Source organism: Bufo gargarizans, unplaced genomic scaffold, assembly GCF_014858855.1.
Source record: "Bufo gargarizans isolate SCDJY-AF-19 unplaced genomic scaffold, ASM1485885v1 original_scaffold_1920_pilon, whole genome shotgun sequence".
NCBI lineage: Eukaryota > Metazoa > Chordata > Amphibia > Anura > Bufonidae > Bufo > Bufo gargarizans.
The window spans coordinates 20970-43558 of NW_025334569.1; the positions used below are offsets into that span (position 1 = coordinate 20970).

At 44.0% G+C, this 22589-nt stretch overlaps 1 protein-coding gene across 1 annotated transcript in view; it reads left to right on the forward strand.

The window, feature by feature from the left end:
• LOC122923788 (zinc finger protein 335-like) overlaps nt 1-22589 on the forward strand; it is a gene marked incomplete at its 5' end in the record, with an annotated part of 40323 nt that overhangs the window by 15645 nt on the left and 2089 nt on the right. Inside the window, 15 exon segments of the mRNA XM_044274628.1 lie at nt 3436-3552; nt 3641-3717; nt 13085-13245; nt 13330-13574; nt 15584-15686; nt 15791-15882; nt 15999-16258; nt 16347-16446; nt 17550-17613; nt 17616-17725; nt 17837-17979; nt 18182-18261; nt 18961-19031; nt 19121-19198; nt 20267-20350. Coding sequence (XP_044130563.1) covers nt 3436-3552; nt 3641-3717; nt 13085-13245; nt 13330-13574; nt 15584-15686; nt 15791-15882; nt 15999-16258; nt 16347-16446; nt 17550-17613; nt 17616-17725; nt 17837-17979; nt 18182-18261; nt 18961-19031; nt 19121-19198; nt 20267-20350 — 1785 coding nt within the window.

Below are 22589 nucleotides of genomic sequence, written 5' to 3' on the forward strand. Positions count from 1 at the left end.
CCCTTTCCATAGGTGGAGTAATTGCACTACCACTGGATACCATACATCCTGTCACATTACCTCCTTCCATAGGTGGAGTAATTGCACTACCACTGAATACCATAGATCCTGTCACATTACTTCCTTCCATAGGTGGAGTAATTGCACTACCACTAGATACCATACATCCTGTCACATTACCCCCTTCCATAGGTGGAGTACTTGCACTACCACTGAATACCATACATCCTGTCACATTACCCCACTTCCATAGGTGGAGTACTTGCACTACCACTGGATACCATACATCCTGTCATTACTCGCCTTTCACGGGTGGAATATTGGCAAGAGACGGTACATACTATTGCCTTACTGTGACCACCACCACATTACTGCCTTTATCAGGTAGACCTTTTTTTTGTGTGGGTGTTGAGCGACGACGTGGCAGCCTCTGCCCCCCCAGGGAGTTGCCCCACGATATATCTTGCTTTGTACCTGGAGTCTTTTAGAGAAAAGCGCATTTTAATGTTGATCATTGTCTTTGGCGCCTTAAATAGATGGAGCATCAGCATTGGTTACTATCACATTAAACCTGTCAGCAGGTCGAGTATTGCACTGGCTCTGTATACTGTACTCACTACCAGCTCTCCTCCTTCTCAGGTGGAGTATTTGCACTAGCACTAGTTTGCATGGCTACTACTGTATGGCCTCCTTGTCAAGTGGAGTATTTTCGCTAGCCCTAGATACCGTGGCTACTATTGTATGGTGTCTTCGTCCGGTGGAGCATTTCTGCTAAGCCTAGATAACGTGGCTACTACAGTATTACCCCTTCTCAGGTGGAGTATTTTCGCTAGCCCTAGATACTGTGGCTACTACTGTATGACCCATTCTCAGGTCGAGTATTTGCATTCACCCTGAAAGCAGTGACAGCAACCGCTTTTCTTTCTTCCTCACATGACTCGTTTGCACCGTGCACCAGATCGGTGGTTTCTACCCCATTACCCTCTACTCCATACAGGGTATCGGCCCCGGCATTGCATGCTGTAAATGCTACCGCATTCCCCCTTCTATAGGTGGAGCCTTCCTGCTGGTATTAGGTGTGGTAACACTATCTACATTTTCTTTTTTCCTTCTCAGTAATCTGGCCTCTTACTAGGTCTCCTCTCTTCTATGCCTTCCGTAGTCACTCTGTTTGTTTCTGTCGACTGACTCGTCTTTGTGCTCATCTTTCTTGTGAATATTCTGTGCTGCCATCCACATCTTCTGAACTCTCCCGAACCCTTTGGCTTTCTTTTACTGGACTACTTTATTTTGGTCCTTTGTTCCCTCTACATGGTCCTGCTCTTGAACGTCCCATGGTCTCCTGTGTCCCCCAATGATACAAGCTTGTGCTTACCTGGGAAATCCTTTTTTTCGCCGAGTTCATTGAGGGACACAGCATCCACCCCGTAAGTACATTCCTGATGGGTTCCACCTGTTCTCAGTTCTGACCCATCTCCAGCTCTCTTTCTTACTGTTAGTTTCTCCTGGCTGCTCCTACTGTTTTTGTACAAACCTGGTTTAGCTCAGCGTCTGCAGGAGGGGTATGGCTGAGAGGATGAGCTAACACTTTTTTTGCCTAGTGTCGCCTCCTAGTGGCGGCAGCTCCTATACCTGTGGTCTCCTGTGTCCCCTAATGAATTCAACAATAAAAGGATTTTACAGGTAAGCGCAAAAATCCTATTTTCACAGCCATTAGACTGGTGCTCTTGTGTCTAAACAGCCGTTAAATACGGTCCCATTGAAAAAAACTGCCATGTGAATAGTCAGACTTTAACTGGTTCTAAAAACAGCAGTTTTTTACTGCCATGTGAATGAGGCCTATGCCATGTCCCTTTCTACTGAGTGACACCCCCTCGTCAAACTGGAGAAAAAAAACGGAAACGGGTGCAGTGGAATATTCTTTTCGGTGCATGTTGCTTCATAAATAGATCTACAATTTGAGGTGACACCATGTGCCAGATAATCACCAAATTTTGACGCATTTTATGACCAGGTTTAGGCGCAATCGCATCAAGTGATTAAGTTTGACCCATTTACTTTTATGGGAGAGTGTTCTGAGCATGCTCTGTCATGTTCAATAGCCATTGTGGCAAGTAAGCTTCATCTTTCAGCGTTAATGGTGGTATAATTTTTAGGGTTATCTGCTCCAAGTTTTATTTTAATAGGATAGGTCATCGATATCTGATCGGCGGAGGTCCGACACTGGCAACCCTTCGATCAGTTGTTTGAAGAGGAGTTGGCGCTCCATGCAAGCTCTACTACCTCTTCCTTACACTGCCCATCGTCTCGGAAGTGCTGTTTAATTACAACTACTCGCTCCGTTCATTTGACTGAGCAGTGCACTGTTCATTGCACTACACCGCCGCTGCAAGGGAGATGACGTGTAGTGTAATGAAGAGGAAGCAACACTCGCATGGAGGACCTCCTCCTCTTCAAAGAGCTCATCGGCGGTGGTGCCAGATGTTGGACCCCCGGCGATCGGAGATTGATGACCTATCCTGAGGACATGTCATCAATATAAAACCCCTGCACAACCCCTTTAAGCAAAAGGCATATTCTAATGACACATTCCCTTTAAGTACCCTTTAAGTACATTCACCCATCCCGTAACATGTCTTACAGGTGACCAGGATCAGGTCATTCACTAGTAGGGAAGGAGATAGACTGGCTGATAGTATAATATGGGAAGCGGCCAACTTTCCCCTGAAAGATGTCAAGGAGAGAACGAACGGCCTGGATGACTTTCAATGCCCAATCTTTTACTTCTCACAGAAGATAAGCCACCGCCAGAGGTGTCCTGCAATGGTTTTCTCCTCTCTCCCAATCGAAAACCCAGAGGGCCAGATTTATCATGACTCTGACAGCTCACTCCACTTTCACATATGGCTGAAGTCAGTTTTAGCCAAGTCAGATTTATGATCGGCCCTTTTAGACTGTAATAAATGTGGTTTGATGGTAGCAGTTTCTGTCAGTAAGCAGCTTTACGAAAAAGTCGCACGTCTTTACGAAAAAGTCGCATGTTCTATTAAAAAGTCTCATAAGATAAGCTTGGTCTTCACTGGAGTGAAATTGCGCATTTTTTTGCGACTTTTTAAATAGTCCCAATAGTAAATCTGTCTAGAGATTCATTTACATAGGAAAACACGCCCACTTTCAGAAAACTGGCAAGCATAGTGCAGAGCAGAAAAAAGTCGCAAATTTGTGCGCAGTTTTAGCGATTGCGCAAAAATTGGCGACTTTTTCACTCCATTATTCAGACTTGAGCTAATGATAAATCTGGCCCAGAGTGTATATTGGGAAGTCGGTAGAGAGAGCTGTCGGCCGAATGCAGTCATGATGGAATTTCCAGGATGTGGATGGAGAGATCTGTCTTCCTTTCAGATTACTCACCTGTTCTTATTTGTTCCCCTACAGATTTCCAAAACCACCACCTACCCCTGCCCTGTGTGCAACCGTGTATACATCATGCAGAAGCGGTTGACGCAGCACATGAAGACACACAGCACTGAGAAACCACACATGTGCGACAAAGTATGTTACCTATATATATTATTATTTTTTATTGTATATGTAACGTTTTTCTTTGCATTAATGACTTCTTTGTGCTGTCCGCTTGCAGTGTGGTAAAGCCTTTAAAAAGCGATACACATTTAAGAATCACCTGTTGACTCATCTGCACTGTGTGGAAGAAAACAGGTAACTTACAACTTACTGGATTCATGTAAAGGGGATCTGTCAGCTCCAAACCCCCCCCCCAACTAGACTAAGAGGTGTATGGTATAATTGATGTCAAGTCCAATTATGTAATCTTTATCTTCATGCTTACTTGCAATCCGACACTGTGCTTCCACAAACCAGCAGTAAAATGCATTGAGAGGACTCCTTTTCGAGTCCTCTCTATTATGTGCGTGATCTCAGGAGTCCTCACAATGCATTTTACTGCAGATTTGTGGGAGCACAGCGTCGGAATGCAAGCGGGTATGACCCATCACACTATACACAGATGACACTAGTTTGGGGGGTGTTTCAGAGCTGACAGATTCCCTTAAAAAAATTATATGAAAATATATGAAAAATTCCACGGCACACATTCTGTAAATTGTGAAAAAAATGTGTCTTTATTCACACATGTCACAGCAGCTACATTTCGTTTTCCTAATGGAACCTCTTTCAAGCCAAGTGAGAAAGATAAAGGTTCCGTGAGGGAACCGAAACGTAGCTGCTGCGACATGGTTCTCTGAATGTGTCATAAAGCAGCTGCAAAGCATAAACTACAGCTGGAGGGATGCAGGATGTCTAAAGACACTTGGTCTTATGAACAGCTTAATCTATCCACACTGCCTCATAATTCGTCTAAGGCTACCGGCACACGGTGAGGATGCAAGTATTTCCCGAGCGGATTCTCATGCGGAAAAATTGCTGTGTAATGCATTACCAGCAAAGTGTATGAAATCAGACAGATCTCAGCTACGCTTCGCTTTTTCTTCCATGTGGAAATTGTCCTGCCATATGGATTTAGAAATCCACAGCATGTCAATTATGTTTGTGATTTTTATTTATTTTTTGTCATCTGCATCAAATCCATACCAAAAACTGCAAGTAACACAGTAATCCCCTTTGAAATGTGTGTGTGCACTCGTGTGCAGGTAGCCTTAAAGGGGTTCTCTCACTTCAGCACGTGGCATTTATCATGTAGAGAAAGTTAATACAAGGCACTTACTAATGTATTGTGATTGTCCATATTGCTTCCTTTGCTGGCTGGATTAATTTTTCCATCACATTATACACTGCTTGTTTCCATGGTTACAATCACTCTGCAATCCATCATCTGTGGCTGTTCTTGCACTCCCACAGTCCTGACCACTAGAGAGGCCAGCGCTTTTTCCTAAAGTGTGCAATCACAGCCACTGCTGCAGGGTGGTCGTATCCATGGAAACAAGCAGTGTATAATGTGATGGAAAAATGAATCCAGCCAGTAAAGGAGACAATATGGACAATCGCAATACATTAGTAAGTGCCTTGTATTAAACTTTCTCTACATGATAAATGACACTCGCTGAAGTTAGACAACCCCTTTAAGGCTACCTGCACACGAGTGCACACACATTTCAAAGGGGATTACTTTGTTACTCGCAGTTTTTGGTATGGATTTGATGCAGTTTTGCTGCAGATGACAAAAAAAAAAAATCACAAACATAATTGACATGCTGTGGATTTTTAAATCCACATGGCAGGGCAATTGCCACATGGAAGAAAAAGCGAAGCGTATATGAGATTTGCCTGCTGCTCCTGCCCATACTCACAGCGCTGCTGCTGCCCATTGGTAAAATGTACTCTGTACACCGCTGAGCTGTAAGCGGTGTACAGAGAACTGAGTTTTACGCACACCAGGGAATGCATGTCAGCTCTCTTAGCTTAGCGGAGCAGGCAGAAGCAGGAGCCCGCTCCTCTCAGCTAATCCTGGCATAGTACATGGGTACAGGGTACCCATGTGCTATGCCAAGAGTTAGTAATCGTCCATGGAGCACGGGCAGGAGCAGCAATGTGCGCTCGTGCCCATACTCACGGCACTGCTGCTGGTCATTGATAAAATGAACAGAGTTTTAAGCGCACAGGAAATGGAGCGCTTTAGGTAGGAAAAAGTGTAGGAAAAATAGAAAATTCATTAATATAGTATATTAGAGAGAGTTTTATTAGGGAGACATATTAAAAGTTTAGATAAAGGTTTAGTTACTCTTTAACTCTAAATTTGTGCAATTACACATTAGTCCTCAAAATAAAAATGTTGGATAGAAGGTTTAAATATTTCTTCTTAACACTCCAAGTTGCTTCTCTTTATCAGGAGATCTGAAAAAAATACATATCTGTGTAATGAAGGAATTGTCCGGGTTTTATTTATTGATGACCTGGGATTAGAGATGAGCGAAGTTTTGAAAAGTTTAAATTGGCAACTTTACAAACGTTCGCCAAGAAGTTAATTTCTTTCCAAATTAAATCATCACAGATCGCTGTAAATCAGGTATACCCAGGACACTCTGCCTTGAGGATATGACCACATGGAGCAGCCGTGCTGCCAATTAGCCCGCAGCTTCCTTTCATCTAATAATGAAGACTGCACTGTATACTCGCTCTTCATTGTTAATGTTAATGCACCTTTAAACAGGGGCTGTTGCTGGTATGGGGTTTGGCTGGTTAGGTGGGGGGCGATATGCATATTATTGCTGTTCTTGCCTGCAATCTCCTGCAGGTTTGACAGTAAACACAGGATATTATTCGGATCTGTCATACCCACGTCTCCAACCCCAACACTCTCCTGCCCTACAGGTGGAAGCCCTTTTTCTGCCATCTGCTTTTCCACATCTTCTAATATCGATGATATGTCATCAGGAACATCCAGCTCTTCCTCTCTCTGCATCTTGCTGACATTTCTAGGACATGGAGACCAAGAAGAATGATTTGGAAGAAGTAAAGCCAGCAAAAGATGAGGATGGTCATCATTAAGACCTGGCTCTCCAAGGGGTGCAGACTGGATGGTATAGGTTGCCACACTGGCAGTAGAATAATAACGGCTTCCATCTTATTGGTATTGAATTACATATCTTAGGTTTACGGCTGATGTAGGAATAAATAAAACTGACGCAGCATAAATCTCTCTGCACTCTTCCTGTAGTCTCTGCACTCTTCCTGTAGTCTCTCTGCACTCTTCCTGTAGTCTCCCTGCACTCTCCCTGTAGTCTCCCTGCACTCTCCCTGTAGTCTCCCTGCACTCTCCCTGTAGTCTCCCTGCACTCTCCCTGTAGTCTCCCTGCACTCTCCCTGTAGTCTCCCTGCACTCTCACTGTAGTCTCCCTGCACTCTCACTGTAGTCTCCCTGCACTCTCACTGTAGTCTCCCTGCACTCTCACTGTAGTCTCCCTGCACTCTCCCTGTAGTCTCTCTGCACTCTCCCTGTAGTCTCTCTGCACTCTCCCTGTAGTCTCTCTGCTCGTTTCGAATCTAAAATTTCCTAAACTTCAGAACAAATTCCACTTCTAATGCTTTACTTCACTCAACACTACTTGGGATCAATTTTAAATTGGTGGCAGGAGTCCTGTCTTGCTGAACAGCAGAGTATAAGGGCAGTGGCCTTGCTGTGGCTACTACTGGTAGATGTTGCGTGCAAGAGCCTACCGAGACTACTTGAGACAGAGAGGATGCTATGACTAATGGTAAATCGTCTGGTGTGACCACTGGGAGATTGTGGGAGGTCACCTGCTGTGGGGAGAACTATTCATACTAATGAGGTGGTGGGATGGGCAACTGAATTGTGTGGGCCAAGCCCAGCAATGTGGTGTTGCTGGCTCCATACTTTTGAAGCAGACTCCTAGACCCTGCCAAGGTTCCCCAGTGCCATAACTGGCCGTTTTTTCCATATAGCCATTCTATTCATGAAACATTACATTTAAAGAATCCTTTCTTTGCAGCAATCATTGACGCAGGCGTTTGGCAATCTAGCTATCAATTTTTAATTATATAACATGTTATAATCCATCTTCCCTGACCTTGGTGTAAAGATCTCCTCACAAGAGGATTGAGATTCCTATTTTGCACCACCCGCGTCATCACAGACTGTGCTGCGGCTCCCTGTATCTTAGCTAAGAAGCTTTTGCATGGCTTAAAAGTATGCCTGAAATCGCGAGAGCCGCCGTCACTCTTCTATGCTATCCTCGATAAATGGCTTCTTTTACGCTGTGCTCACATTTTTTTCTCCTCTTTGATCCAAATACCTCACGCTTCCAGTTTGCCTTAAAGGAGTTTTCCAGGAGTAAAATATTGATGACTTATCCTTCAAATCAGAGGTGTCCAGGTTTTGGCTCACAATCACTGATTCAAATCACGGACCAAAACACTGACTTGTGAATGAGGCTGAAGACCAAGTCAAGGCAGTTTCATTGCTTTATTAAACAGGATAATATGTTTTAGCCATACTAAACCAGTTGCAAAAGGAAAGAGAAGGAGATTTGTACTCTACAGATCAAGGTGTGGAGAGGGTGGGAGTATCCAAGTCATCAGGGAGGGCAACTCAGACAGGTTGTGTGGTTAAGGACGAAAGCACAGACAAGGTGATCTGTAGGAAGGATGAGTGAATCACACAGGCTGATGATTTAGTGTAAAGAAAAAGGAGATCCCCCACAGCAGGTTCTAAAGAGGGGGAAGAAATCACACGTCCTTCTGCATCAGCACAAGGGAAAGGAGATCCCTCTTGAGCTGTATAAGGGGGACGCAGTACTGGAATGGAGATGTCCTAGTACATGAGAGCTAGGGAAGGCAGCAGCATCTTGGACACACAGATCCAGCATGTATTAACTGGCAGGGACACATCCACATGACATACAGGTCCTTCTAAAAAAATTAGCATATTGTGATAAAGTTCATTATTTTCTGTAATGTACTGATAAACATTAGACTTTCATATATTTTAGATTCATTACACACAACTGAAGTAGTTCAAGCCTTTTATTGTTTTAATATTGATGATTTTGGCATACAGCTCATGAAAACCCAAAATTCCTATCTAAAAAAATTAGCATATCATGAAAAGGTTCTCTAAACGAGCTATTAACCTAATCATCTGAATCAACTAATTAACTCTAAACACCTGCAAAAGATTCCTGAGGCTTTTAAAAACTCCCAGCCTGGTTCATTACTCAAAACCGCAATCATGGGTAAGACTGCCGACCTGACTGCTGTTTAGAAGGCCATCATTGACACCCTCAAGCAAGAGGGTAAGACACAGAAAGAAATTTCTGAACGAATAGGCTGTTCCCAGAGTGCTGTATCAAGGCACCTCAGTGGGAAGTCTGTGGGAAGGAAAAAGTGTGGCAGAAAACGCTGCACAACGAGAAGAGGTGACCGGACCCTGAGGAAGATTGTGGAGAAGGACCGATTCCAGACCTTGGGGGACCTGCGGAAGCAGTGGACTGAGTCTGGAGTAGAAACATCCAGAGCCACCGTGTACAGGTTACAGGTGCCGCATTCCCCAGGTCAAGCCACTTTTGAACCAGAAACAGCGGCAGAAGCGCCTGACCTGGGCTACAGAGAAGCAGCACTGGACTGTTGCTCAGTGGTCCAAAGTACTTTTTTCGGATGAAAGCAAATTTTGCATGTCATTCGGAAATCAAGGTGCCAGAGTCTGGAGGAAGACTGGGGAGAGGGAAATGCCAAAATGCCTGAAGTCCCGTGTCAAGTACCCACAGTCAGTGATGGTCTGGGGTGCCATGTCAGCTGCTGGTGTTGGTCCACTGTGTTTTATCAAGGGCAGGGTCAATGCAGCTAGCTATCAGGAGATTTTGGAGCACTTCATGCTTCCATCTGCTGAAAAGCTTTATGGAGATGAAGATTTCATTTTTCAGCACGACCTGGCACCTGCTCACAGTGCCAAAACCACTGGTAAATGGTTTACGGACCATGGTATTACTGTGCTCAATTGGCCTGCCAACTCTCCTGACCTGAACCCCATAGAGAATCTGTGGGATATTGGGAAGAGAAAGTTGAGAGACGCAAGACCCAACACTCTGTATGAGCTTAAGGCCGCTATCGGGCCTATCCTGGGCCTCCATAACACCTCAGCAGTGCCACAGGCTGATTGCCTCCATGCCACGCCGCATTGAAGCAGTCATTTCTGCAAAAGGATTCCCGACCAAGTATTGAGTGCAGAACTGAACATAATTATTTGAAGGTTGACTTTTTTTGTATTAAAAACACTTTTCTTTTATTGGTAGGATGAAATATGCAAATTTTTTTAGATAGGAAATTTGGGTTTTCATGAGCTGTATGCCAAAATCATCAATATTAAAACAATAAAAGGCTTGAACTACTTCAGTTGGTGTGTAATGAATCTAAAATATATGAAAGTCTAATGTTTATCAGTACATTACAGAAAATAATGAACTTTATCACAATATGCTAATTTTCTGAGAAGGACCTGTATGTCTGAACATAGGAGCAGTTTGAAGAGGGAGGTGGGGGGGTGTCTCAAAATGAAAGAAGCAATGAAGATTGCAGCCTGAAACTGCGCAACTTTGAATTCAAGCTAAACATTAACAAAAATATAAAAATATTTTCCTCCAATTTTCAAAGGTGTCAGTAGCATTTGAACATGATTAAAATATAGTTGTTCGGTCCAGGGGCTAATAACGTCACCGCTCGTAACATGAGCCTCATTAAAAAAAAAACTCACCTGTCCATGACCCCTCAATGTCTTCACCACTTCCCCATTCTTGGCGGGTTGTGGTCCTTATAGTCCCAGGAAGTCGCTTGCGGAGACCAGAAGTGGGTGGGAATGGGACAGTGGAGCAGGCACAGCACAACTGTGGACTTTTCATATATTTTTTTTTTATTGGACATACATTAGGAGAATTGGGGTTGTTAGCTCCTAAGGTGGAACCACCGTTAATGAGTAACGGCTGCTGCAAACATTAGTAACATCTGAAGTTTTTTTTAAAGTAATTTTCATAGTACCGTAATTTAAAAAAAATATCAGTGAATTCAAACTTTGCATCTTGGGTGGTTTTTGAAGACTTTGAAGGAACAGGAAGTGTTGGTGATGTGAAGATCACAGGTTACCACAGCCATGGCATAACTTTAAAGAGGTATTCTAATCTTATTCCCATCTTTGAATGATATTCAGAGGATAAGTCTCAAACGTATGTGTATGGCCGACTTTAGTTTAGATTAAAAAACCTCTTTTACTGTACGGACCCAATCAGGACCATAATAATGCAGGCAGTGCGCCCGCAGCTCTGTATATTTCCATTCATCTTGCCTCAGAAAGGCATAGAGGATTAGGTGAATTATACTGGTGCCCGCGTGTAGTACCCCCAGCAACCACTCCTCCGTTAGCTTTCACTGCTAGGCTTGCCTTTGATTGATGAAAGCTAATTAAGGCTTGATTGCCCTTTCTTAGTTAATAACCCTCCATTTTCTTCATTATTAGTTATTTGCTCTGGCATTGCTCATGCTGCTAGCCTTATGCACATCATTAACACTTACAATACCGCCGTTAGTAGTGGAAACTGGATTTTTGGACATCCTTTTTGCCTGTTTTATGGTTTTCTTTTTACCTCCTACCTATTACTCTGATTAGTCTGCACCCCCCCATACTGCTTTCTCATTTTTTCCCATTCAGTAGCGCACTATATCTGATTTCCCTCTATACTTTACAGCTGTAATTTGTTTGGCCCCCCCATTGGAAGCCTCATTATGATTCTTATTTGTTATTCGGTATGGTTTTTTTTATTATTTTTTTCGCCACAAGGTCACTTTTATTGATTTTGTGTTTTGTTATAGCTTATTTAATGTGATTTTTGAGATGTGGCCATTTCTTTAATGGATCATTAACTACTTTATAATGAAAAGGATCGGCCTTTTAATACTCCCTTATATTAAATGCATTGATTTCCTGTCTCCAGGCGCTATATTTTTCTGATTTTATTTAGAAATCTTCCTCATGTGCACATGACCTTGGATTCAGTTATTCTTAATATAGATTGACCATATTTGAGTGGCTGTTTATACATTCATTTTGTTTGTCATTAGCGTTGGATTGTATTGATCTTTCCGTTGTTTTTTGCTGTCCATGTCAGATCATCTTTGCGATTTTGATTTGGTAAATTCAGCGTTTCGCAGATCCCTGTTACTTCGTTCTCATAATAACCGTGGACCAGCTCTGTTATTTTTGTACACATGGGAGATCATGTATTAAACGGGAACTGGAAAATGGAATTACTTACTGAGATTATTAATTCATTAATGATTTTCTGGTCGTGCTGTCTGTTAACCCATTGGCGACTATCAGGTATTGGGTGGTTTTTTTTGTTTTTATTTTTCTTCTCCTGTTTTATGTTATTATTTATATATTTTTTTACTATGCATTTTACCTTTGCAAGTGAAAACCGCCACCAGTGGTGATATTATTCATGGGCAGAGCTGATCTTTGTCTGCCAATACCTGGCAGCTTTGCCATTGAGAAGGCACCTGGAGATCCCATGAAATTGTGAGGTATGTTGGATAGAAAGCCGCCCGACCTCTTATTACTAAGACATCTGTCGGACACACACAGTACTGAAAAGGCTCATAATAGTGCGTTACCAACGAGTAAACGCTAAATTTAAACCAATTTATCAAACACCCCTTCACATGGGTGAATGATCATTTGTCCACCTCCTGTAGCCAGCGGGCAATTTATAGGGATCCCATGGTTCATTTCCAAAAATCGCATGCTGTGTCAGCCCGTGTATAGGAGCATTATGTACGACAGTTGTCAGGGCAACCCTCCGACAACCCAGCGAGTATTGTGCTGAGGTCCATTAATTGGAATAGGACAAATGCACGATACTAGCTGGGTGCCTGATATCAGATCACACCAGAGAGTAAGAACGGACAACCCCTTTAGTATGCAGAAGGGGCGGAGAGCAGTGACTGTAGCACTGGCTGCACTCGCCGCTCCCTGGTCGGTACTGTGTCCTGACTGTACAGCATCAGGACATGTACATAAGTGTGCACTAGGACTTGACGCTGTGCGACATCAAGTCACAGTGCAGCGTGGCGCTGGAAGAAGACCAGGGAGTGGTGAGTGCAGGAAGAGCGCATGGTCTGGAGCAGGAGAGGTGAGTTCATTTATTTATTTTATGTCTAAATTGATGAGCATTGGGGAGTCTGATCAGAGGTCTGATACAGATTGGTAGTCTGATGGGGGGGGGGGGTCTGATCAGAGGTCTGATGAAGATTGGGAGTCCAATGAAGATTGGTGGTCTGATCTGAGGTCTAATAAAGATTAGGGGTCTGATTTGGGGGTCTAATGAAGATTGGTAGTCTGATCTGAGGTCTGATGAAAAAAAAAACATTTCTGATTTTCCACCTCTAAAACCTAGGTGTGTCTTATTGCCAAGCACATCTTATAAAGCGAAAAATACAGCACTTCCTGGCAATTGGATACAAAATACCTAGAAGCTTAATTTGTAATATTGTCTAAAAAATTGTCATTACCCAGCGACGTTTCCTAAATCTAATGTTTCTTTTGCAGGTATAAATGTGAGTTTTGTGATTACATGTGTGAAGACCGAAAGCAGCTCCTGAATCACCAGCTCACTCATATGAATGACAAGCCCTTTAAATGCAATCAGTGCACATACCATACTTTCCGGCAGGACTTCCTGCTCACTCACCAGGCAACCAAACATGCAGGTAAGCAGAGCAGTCTGTGTTAGAGACTATTCCATAGGATGAACGTATCATGAAAGGTGATGGTTTTCATTCATGTTCCCATAGCCGGAAAGCCTTTTGCCTGTGAGTATTGCCACTTCACCACAAAGCACAAGAAGAACCTGCGTCTGCACGTTAAATGTCGACATACACTACTGTACCAAGAGTGGCTGCAGCGGCACCCAGAAGAAGCGCCGTGCCGACGGCGGCCCTTTTTTTCTCCTCAACAGATTGAACAGCTCAAACAGCAGCATGAGCAACCAGCAGCCCATGCAGCCCATACAGATGAAGCAGAAGTCAATAAACTGCAGGTTATTATTCAATGTTTGTGTCTACATGACCTGGTGACGGGGGACAATATGATCTCCAAATGTGCAGCCTCACATCCAGAAAAAACTTCTGTGGCATCTACATTTACTTGGTCCATTTTGACCATATTGAGTGCCCAGAGCAGGGTGTGATTGAACGCTTAATGTAATTTTATGTGTTTGATGCTTGGCATCACTACGTTACAGTATTATGGCACTTAAACCAATCACATGTTTGAGAAAAGTGGTGTAAATGCAGATATAATAATAGCCTAATAACGCCAACAAATTCTGTAGCGCTGTACAATCATTGGCTACATATACAGCCGTCAGATACTACAGAATAACAAACTAATCAGCAATATAAAGAATAGGAGTGATGGTTAATCAAAAGCTGTGCTAGATTCTTTTCAGGCTGACAGCTCAGGGGGCATGTCCTTTCTCAGAGGGTGTGTCTTTTAGGGTCCATTCACACGTCCGTGTGTTTTGCGGATCCATGGATCCGCAAAACACGGTCACCGGTAATGTGCGTTCCGCAAGAATAGGACATGTTCTATTTTTTGGGGGAACAGAATTGCGGACCCGGAAGTGCGGATTCGCAATTCCGGATCCGGGCAGCACGATGGAAATGAATGGGTCCGCAATTCTGTTCCGCAAAATGCGTAACGAAATTGGGGGCGTGTGAATGGACCCTTGTGCTGCAGCTTTTTCCATGTAACTGTCACAGCTTATAACAGTAGATTTGGCTGGTGACATTTGAAGGATGGAACTGAGCATGTGGGGGGGGGGAAGATACTGTTGAATAAAGGAATCCGGTTCTGAGGAATATTGAAGAAGGGTTAGATTAAAGAGAAGAGTTAGATTATGAAGTGTATGATAGGCCTGTCAAAAATGTGTTTTTAGAGCACACATAAAGGGGATTTGTCACCAGGACCTCCACTGTTAAACCAAGTAAGGCTAGCTTAGCTATCTTTCACCTGGCAAGCTGATGCTTCATTCTGGAGAAAAGGTGCTTTTAATACATATGCAAATGAGTAGTTAAGTGCAATGAGGGAGGGCCCAAGTCACTGAGTGAGTGCATTCTTGTTCCTCCTGTTTCTTCTGCCGGCCTCTCCATCTCCTTTCCGATTGACAGAGCCAGGTTCCTACATAGTCATCTCGCCTGGCTTTGTCAGTCAAGAAGTAGAGGGAAGGCATAGGAGAGGAATCGGTAGTGGGCCGACCCTTGTTGCACTTAACTGCTCATTTGCATATGGATTAAAAGTACTTTTTTTCTACAGTGGATTTCTAAGTGAAAAGTACCATTGCTTTCAGCTGAGCTAGCCCTACAAGGCACTATGCCTTATCAGTGAATTTATTATTGAAAGATTGCCTTTAAAGCTGTGAATGTTGGGAATGAATCCTATTGTCTGGGGTAGCACATCCCAGAGAACTGCCACCGCAGCCAGAGAGGCGTTTTAGAGATGCAAGTGGGAAGTTCGGATTATGAAGGTTGTTGGTGGAAAGTCATTTGGCAGAAGGAAGAGCGCTTGTAGGGTGGTAGATGGAGATGTAGAGGGTGCAGCACTGCGGGAAGCTTTGTGGGTGAGAGATGAGTTTGAATTGTAATCTATGGTGGATGGTCAACCAGTGCCGTGGCCGGCAGAGGGCAGAAGCCTTAGTGTAGCAGTGGGGCAGAAAGATGAGCAGCATTCAGGATGGAAAGATCTGCATGGTGAAGGGGAGAAGCTTGAATGAGACCAGGTTTTGCACTGCTCCATTGAATCTATTAGTCAGTGTGTGTGTATTTGTCAATTTTGTTCAGTTGTCACTTCAAAAAGTCCATAGAACCAAATCTCCCCCATAAGGTTGATGCCTGTTAGGGGCCCTTTGAAGAAGAAAAGTTAACAGTATTGGGCAGTTATTGTTGCAGTGTAAATCTGGTAATGCAAAGAGATTTGATGGGGATAAAAGTCATGGTAGGACATCAAAAAGTAGTTTTCCTAATTGGGTATTTTCATATTGTCATAAAGAATCCTCCCAGAGAGCTTACCTATCATATGCTTCACCAACCCACCCAAGAAGGAGGGCAGACGCAGAACACACTAGAAGGTGCCACTATCATATATGAGCAAGGTGAGACGTATGTATTGTTTGTTTTCTTGCTGCATTGGTTAAAAATTAAAAGAATGGAGATGAGGCAGAAATCAAATCATTAATTGTTATTTTTTTTCTTGTAGGCGGAGAAGGTGATGAACTTGCAACTCAGGCAGCTCTAGATCTGCTTCTGAACATGAGCGCCCAAAGAGATGGTCCAGGAGGAGCATTACAAGTATGTTAACATACAGAGAAGGGGCAGCATTTTGGATGTAGTCCTCACATATAAGAAGGCTGGATAGTATAAGTAGTGTGACAGTTTTTATGAGGTCCTCTGTCTTATTTCTGTAGGTGGCTGTAGTAAAATCTGCACCGTGCATTGATGGTCAAGAATCTGAAACTTCATCTCAGGAGCCACACATGGCTCAGGTTCTTACTTTGCATATGGATGAGAGACAAGTGACAGAAGTGCAAGAGGCTGCTTATGAAGAGACTGGCATGCCTGAGGCAGGCTACGAGGGTACAGTACAGCAGATCACCATCAATACAGCCTTCACCACTGCAGAATACAGCCTTATAAATGCAGACAACATGCAGGCCCCATTGTGCAGGTATGCCAGAGGTTGAAGATGTGTCCTGTGGGAATATATTATGATATGAATGTAGGTGATGGTAACACACATTCTTCTTGGATTTTAGTGAAAATGATGTGCCTCCTAGATCTCCTCATACACTGTTGGCAGAGAGTGGGAAAGACAAGAACACTGTACAGATGCTAAACAAGGCACAACATCCACAAGTGAGACTCGATACTAAATCATTAAAGTACCATATTTTTTGTTTTATAAGACGCACAAAAGACATTAAAGGGGTTATCCCATCTTAGACAATCGCTAGGATATGTCCCCATTGTCTGATGGGTGCGGGTCCCACCTCTGGGAACCGCACCTACAAGGAGAAAGGAGCAGAGAAGCTTGAGGAGGGTGCACTGCGCATGCGCAGCCGCCCTCCATTCATTTCTATGGAACCGCCAGCGCTTGGCTACTTCCATCGGCCCCATAAAAATGAATGGGAGCGGTGGCCGCGCATGCGCGGTGCGCTCCCATTCACATCAGTGGGAGAGGCGGGGAGCTGCGCCTGGTGGTGGATGGACCCCGGGAAACCCAGGGTCCTCCAGCCACAACTCTCCCCGGCTCCGTTCTCCTTGTAGATGCGGGTTACAGAGGTGGGACTTGCACCGATCAGACAATGGGGGCATATCCTAGCAATATGCCCCCATTGTCTAAGATGGGATAACCCCTTGAAGACGCAACTAGGTTTTAGAGGAGGAAAATAAGAAAAAAAAATATAACATTTTTTATCAAGCCCCCAATCTTCAGACCCCAAAATCTGACCCCAACCTTCATCAGACGTCAGATCAAACCCTGAATCTTCATGAGACCTCAGGTCAGACCCCCCCTCCTCCCTCAATCTTCATGAGACCTCAGGTCAGACCCCCCCCCCCATCTTCATCAGACCAAAAATAAATAAAACAACTTCCCTTTCCTACTTCAGACGGTGCTGCTTCTTGGGAGATCCCGTGCACTCCTCCTGCAGCACTGCACTGAGACCTGATGTCGGACTGCACTACGTCCTGGCGCTGTATACAGTCAGGACGCAGTGCCTGAAGAAAAGCAGGGAGCAGTGAGTTATACCAGTGCTAGCAGTGCTACATTCACTGCGTTCCAGTCTTACAGTACTAATGAATGCTTTATAGTGGAAGCGCTCATTAGTATTAGCCCTATAGGATGCACTGACGCTCTCCCCCTACTTTTAGGGAAAAAAGTGCATCTTATAAAATGAAAAATATGGTACATCTTTTTTCAGTTATATTTCTCGTTATAAACATGTCTTTTTGATTAGGTTGCCTCCAGTCAGCCGATGCCTACCACAAAAAAATTTTCCTGTAAAATTTGTAATTCATCCTTCTGGGTCGTGCAGAAATGGAGAGCCACAAAAGAGCTCACGTTGAAGGCGGCAATGGATTTAAATGTCCAGACTGTGGGAATTTCTTTTCTGAAACATGGGCTGACGTCAGGGTAAGACATTCGGACCGTACTCCCCCCTCGTCCTGTCCTTTCTTCTTGTTCCATTTATATTTTCAGCTGGAAATTTGCTGACTTTCTTGGATTTGTTGGACTTCCTGCTAGGATCACATGACACTTCACTCTGATCTCCGGCCTCACCGCTGCAATCAATGCAGTTTTGCCTCCAGGAATAAGAAAGATCTAAGCAGACATGCAATGACACACACCAACCACAGGCCGCACTCATGTCACTTGTGTGGACAGAGGTAGGAATGGGAGCTTTGTCACATCCTCTCCTTGTAGTGTTTGTTTATGCACATTCCTTTCCCCCTTTTCCGCTCTATCCTCGTGTCACCGATGATGTGTGATTCCCGGTAAAGTTATGTCTTACAAGGGAGCCCTGTTGTTCATGTAATATACACCTGTTTGAATAAAGCTGGGGCATTCAATGTTTCCGATTTCTTTCAGATTTAATCGGAAAGGTCACCTAAAATTCCACATCGAAAGGCTTCACACTGGAGCAACCATAGAGCAGTCCCAGCGAACAGGTGAGTGTAAGGACAGAATCAAACCTTCGTAATGGACTTTTCTCACAAGGGATTTAAAGGGCAGGGAAGCAAGATTTTTGTTACAGAATTGGAGCCACTCTTGTCTGTGGGCTGTCACTGATATTACAGCTCATCCACATTCAAGTTAGTAGGACTGACCTACAAAACTAGACACAGCCATGGTCAAAGAAGAAATTAGACCCATTCTTCGAATCCTGGACATCTGTATAATGCACAATTAAGCAGCCTCTTAAAGTGGTTGTCCAGGTTCAGGCCTGAATCCAGACCCAACCCGATCTGCACTCCTTCACCATAAATGAATGGAGCATCTGAGCTTTTCACTTTCCGATTCTCCACCTTGCCCTGCCCTGAATCGTACAGGGCAAGAGAATTTTCTTGAGATCCGATAACATACCGGGCTCTGCCTGGGTAAGCTAGGCAGAGGCTTCCGCCTAGCAGTGAGCCCTGTGTCGTCATCGGCACTAATGGGCGGTCTTTAGCGCTGCCCTAGCTTGTTTTACAGGCTAGGGCAGCGCTGAAGACCATCCATCCTCTGCCTAGCAATGTCCAAAAGTAAAGAAACAGCAGGGCAAGGGGGAGCATAAGAGCATAAAAAGCTCAGTTGCTCCACTCATTTAATGAAAAAAATATTGGTATTGAAAGATTCAGATAGTTCGAGCTTTGTCACTTTTTCTGCAGAACTCACATCTGTCCCAGGCCTGGATGAGGAGCACATATTCCTGGCTCAGGAGGAAACTGTGAGCAACCAGGTTAGAGTATGCATAATGCTTTCATGTGTTTTCCTGGTTGTTTTCCTTGATACCAAGTCTTAAAATCATTATTATTTTTTTTTCTTAAGGAGGATACAGCTTACATTCAAGAAATTACAACTGCAGATGGACAGACCCTACAGCAACTGGTAACAGCGGATAATCAGGTAATTTCTTAACTTAGGTTTACTACAATATGGACGGTTTGAGATGACACTATGCTGCTGTGGAGCAGATCAGAATACTACTCGTCTGGATGTCTTATCCAGCACCTCTAGCAAACCACTGCTAGTTATACATTCAGATGGATGATAGTAATACAAGGGCATCAAGTTCTCCCAGTGGGGTGACTATAATTCATAGGGCCCCATAGCAAAATAAGGTGGGGCCTCATCGCTTAGTGCAGTGATGGCGAGCCTTTTACAGACTGAGTGCCAAAGTGTAACCGAAAACCCACATAATTATCGGCAATTTAACCTGAATACTAGTGCAGTATATCCTTCATGTACGTTAACATTTAGCTATAATAGCCTGCCTACATTAAATGTGCCGTTCATAGTGCGCCCTGCACTGATGAATGGCGGGAAAAGGCATATTGGTACGCCTTATACTTTTTCCAGGGCGTGGGTGCCCACAGAGAGGGCTCTGAGGGCCACCTCTGGCACCCGTGCCATAGGTTCACCACCACTGACCTAGTGTAACAAAATTAAAACAGCAGCATAAGTAGCAAAAAATAAAGGTATGCATGACCGCTCAAATATCGGAAAACCCACATTATAGCAAAAAGCCACCATATTGTTATTGGCCCCAAAAGGTACAATGTACTTTCATCTGATAGGGCCCTCCAAACCTCTAGGCCTCCTAGTAAATGCTATGGCTATAATTACAACCATGATTTTCTCACAATGAAAGCTGCACTTAGAGTTCATTCTGGGTCATAAATGAGGATTTCAAGCAGGGGACCCTGTCTGTGATATCCATATGTCCATACCACCTTCATAATCGGTCACAAACAGGGCCGGCCAATTGCTGTTAAGATAAAATGCTGAAGATGTAGAGCAGATTTGGGCCTCCCTTCCTTCCTCAGTGTACAGTACGGAGCTTTAGCATAAAAAATGAAGGGAATGCAATGAATACACAATTAAATATCCTATGATGTCAGAGTTTTCCATTGATCTGTATTTAACGTCATGAGGTCATCTCACAGACTTTGCTGCCGTTATTCCTCTCTGTAGGTACAATACATCATTTCTCAAGATGGAGTCCCGCACTTGATTCCCCAGGAATATGTTGTGCTCCCTGAAGGTCACCATATTCAGGTAAGTTTTGAAGCTGCTTAACATCTTGTGTTTTTTTTAATCACGGTATTATTGTGAATAATACCAGTGATATTTAGTGTGACAACAAAGCCCTGCATTGGTGGTGAATCCACCACAGTTATGTAGAGGCACCGGCCTTCACACAACTGCGGCAGATCCTCCGCCACTTCTAAATGTAACACAGCTGCCTAGCTGTCTAACGTTTAGACCATTTTCTACGCTTAAATGGTAAATGAGGAGGGCCAGCCGGTTCCTCCCCTTCCCCGCCCACTTTTTTAGTCCTGGCGTGAGCGGGGAAAAGGACCCAAAGGACCTTTGCACCGCAATCTGCGCCAGAAATACGCCTAATATAGGCGTATTTCTGTTTACTAAATGACCCGATGGTGTTTTCCATCCAACACTGCTTATTCAAGTAATTATCTACTTTTGACTACAGGGAATCTGTCGCTCATTTTATGGTGTCCTCTCTGAGGCAGCATATACTGGTGACACATACCCTTAGCAAATTGCTGGGTCACTTACTTTAATTGGCCTAATCATTATGCTAAAACCTGTATTGAGCAGCGAGCCGAGCACTGGAGTCCGCTCCATACACTGCAAGTGCTGGAGTCCCCTCATTCATGAGCTTTCCTCTCTTCCTGCCACTGACGGACAGCCCCCTTCCTATAACAATCAGTGGTGGGGGTCAGGGAACTCTTCAATATGAGGACTCCCTGGCCATGCTCTGTATTGTCTAGCACTCCGCTGGCTCGGCAGCTGTTCAATACAGATTTTAGCAAAACAACTGGGTGAATTCAAGGAAGTGACAAAGCATTGTGCTTATGGGATCTGTCGTCAGTTTATGCCTCCCTCAGAGCAGCAGAACCCTACTGAGAGATTTCCTTTAAAAAGACTGCTTTTACATTGTTTTTCAAAAATAAAATAAAAATTACAGTGCCACCGCAGGGTGTGTTTGGTATTGCAGCTCAGCTACATTCAGGTAAATGTAGCTGAGCTGTCATTTCAGATGAAGTCCATATGGTGCTGTTTCTGGGGGGGGCAAAAAAATAGCTTTCTCTAATCTCAAAAACTCCCTTAAGGAGGACCTTTCACCACTCCTGACATTCCTGTTTTAATAGCTCCATGCATCCCCATGTAATAACAATTCTGGAGCCTCTATTCTTATGTCTGTATGATGTGCTATTTCTCTGTTATTTATACTAGAAGGTATGAATGAATTGCTATTGGCCTTCAGTAAGGGGTACAGAGGGGAAGTAACCAGTTAGGGGTGTGTACCTGCACAGACTCACTCTATCCAATCAGTGCTGCCATTTTCAGACTGTGCAGGTACACGCCCCCAACTGGTTACCTCCCCTCTGTACTCTTACTGATGGCTAATCGCAATTTATTCAGAACTTCTAGTAGAAAAACTAGAGGAATGGCACATCATACAGACATAGGAATAGAGGCTCCAGAATTGTTATTACATGGGGAATGCATAGAGCTATTAAAATAGGCCTGTCAGGAGTGGTGCAAGGTCCTCTAAGTATCCTGTGTCATAGTTCTATACCAAAGCACAGGTTATACCTAAATGCATACCTTTTCACCAGGTTAGTCCTGACTATTAGGCTACTTTCACACTAGAGGCTGTTCTAGCAGAGGAACAGCTTGCCGGAGTTTATCGTATCTGGCATAGATGGATCCTGCCTTTGCCCTCTGGAGCCCTTTGACTATAATGGGACCCGGCAGAGATCCGGCCTGTTTCTGTCATTAGTGCCAGGATTCCACCACACGTAAACACCAGTTTTTGTTTGGCTGAATCCCAGCACTAATGCCAGAAACAGGCCGGATCCCTGCTGGGTCCTGTTATAGTCATTAACCACTTCAACCCCGCTAGCTGAAACCCCCTTAAAGGGAACCTGTCACCGGGATTTTGTGTATAGAGCTGAGGACATGGGTTGCTAGATGGCCGTTAGCACGTCCGCAATACCCAGTCCCCATAGCTCTGTGTGCTTTTATTGTGTCAAAAAATCGATTTGATACATATGCAAATTACGCTGAGATGAGTCCTGTACGTGACATGAGTCAGGGACAGGACTCATCTCAGGTTAATTTGCATATGTATCAAATCAGTTTTTTGACACAATAAAAGCACACAGAGCTATGGGGACTGGGTATTGCGGATGTGCTAGCAGCCATCTAGCATCCCATGTCCTCAGCTCTATACCCAAAATCCCGGTGAAACTAGCCTTTCAGTATT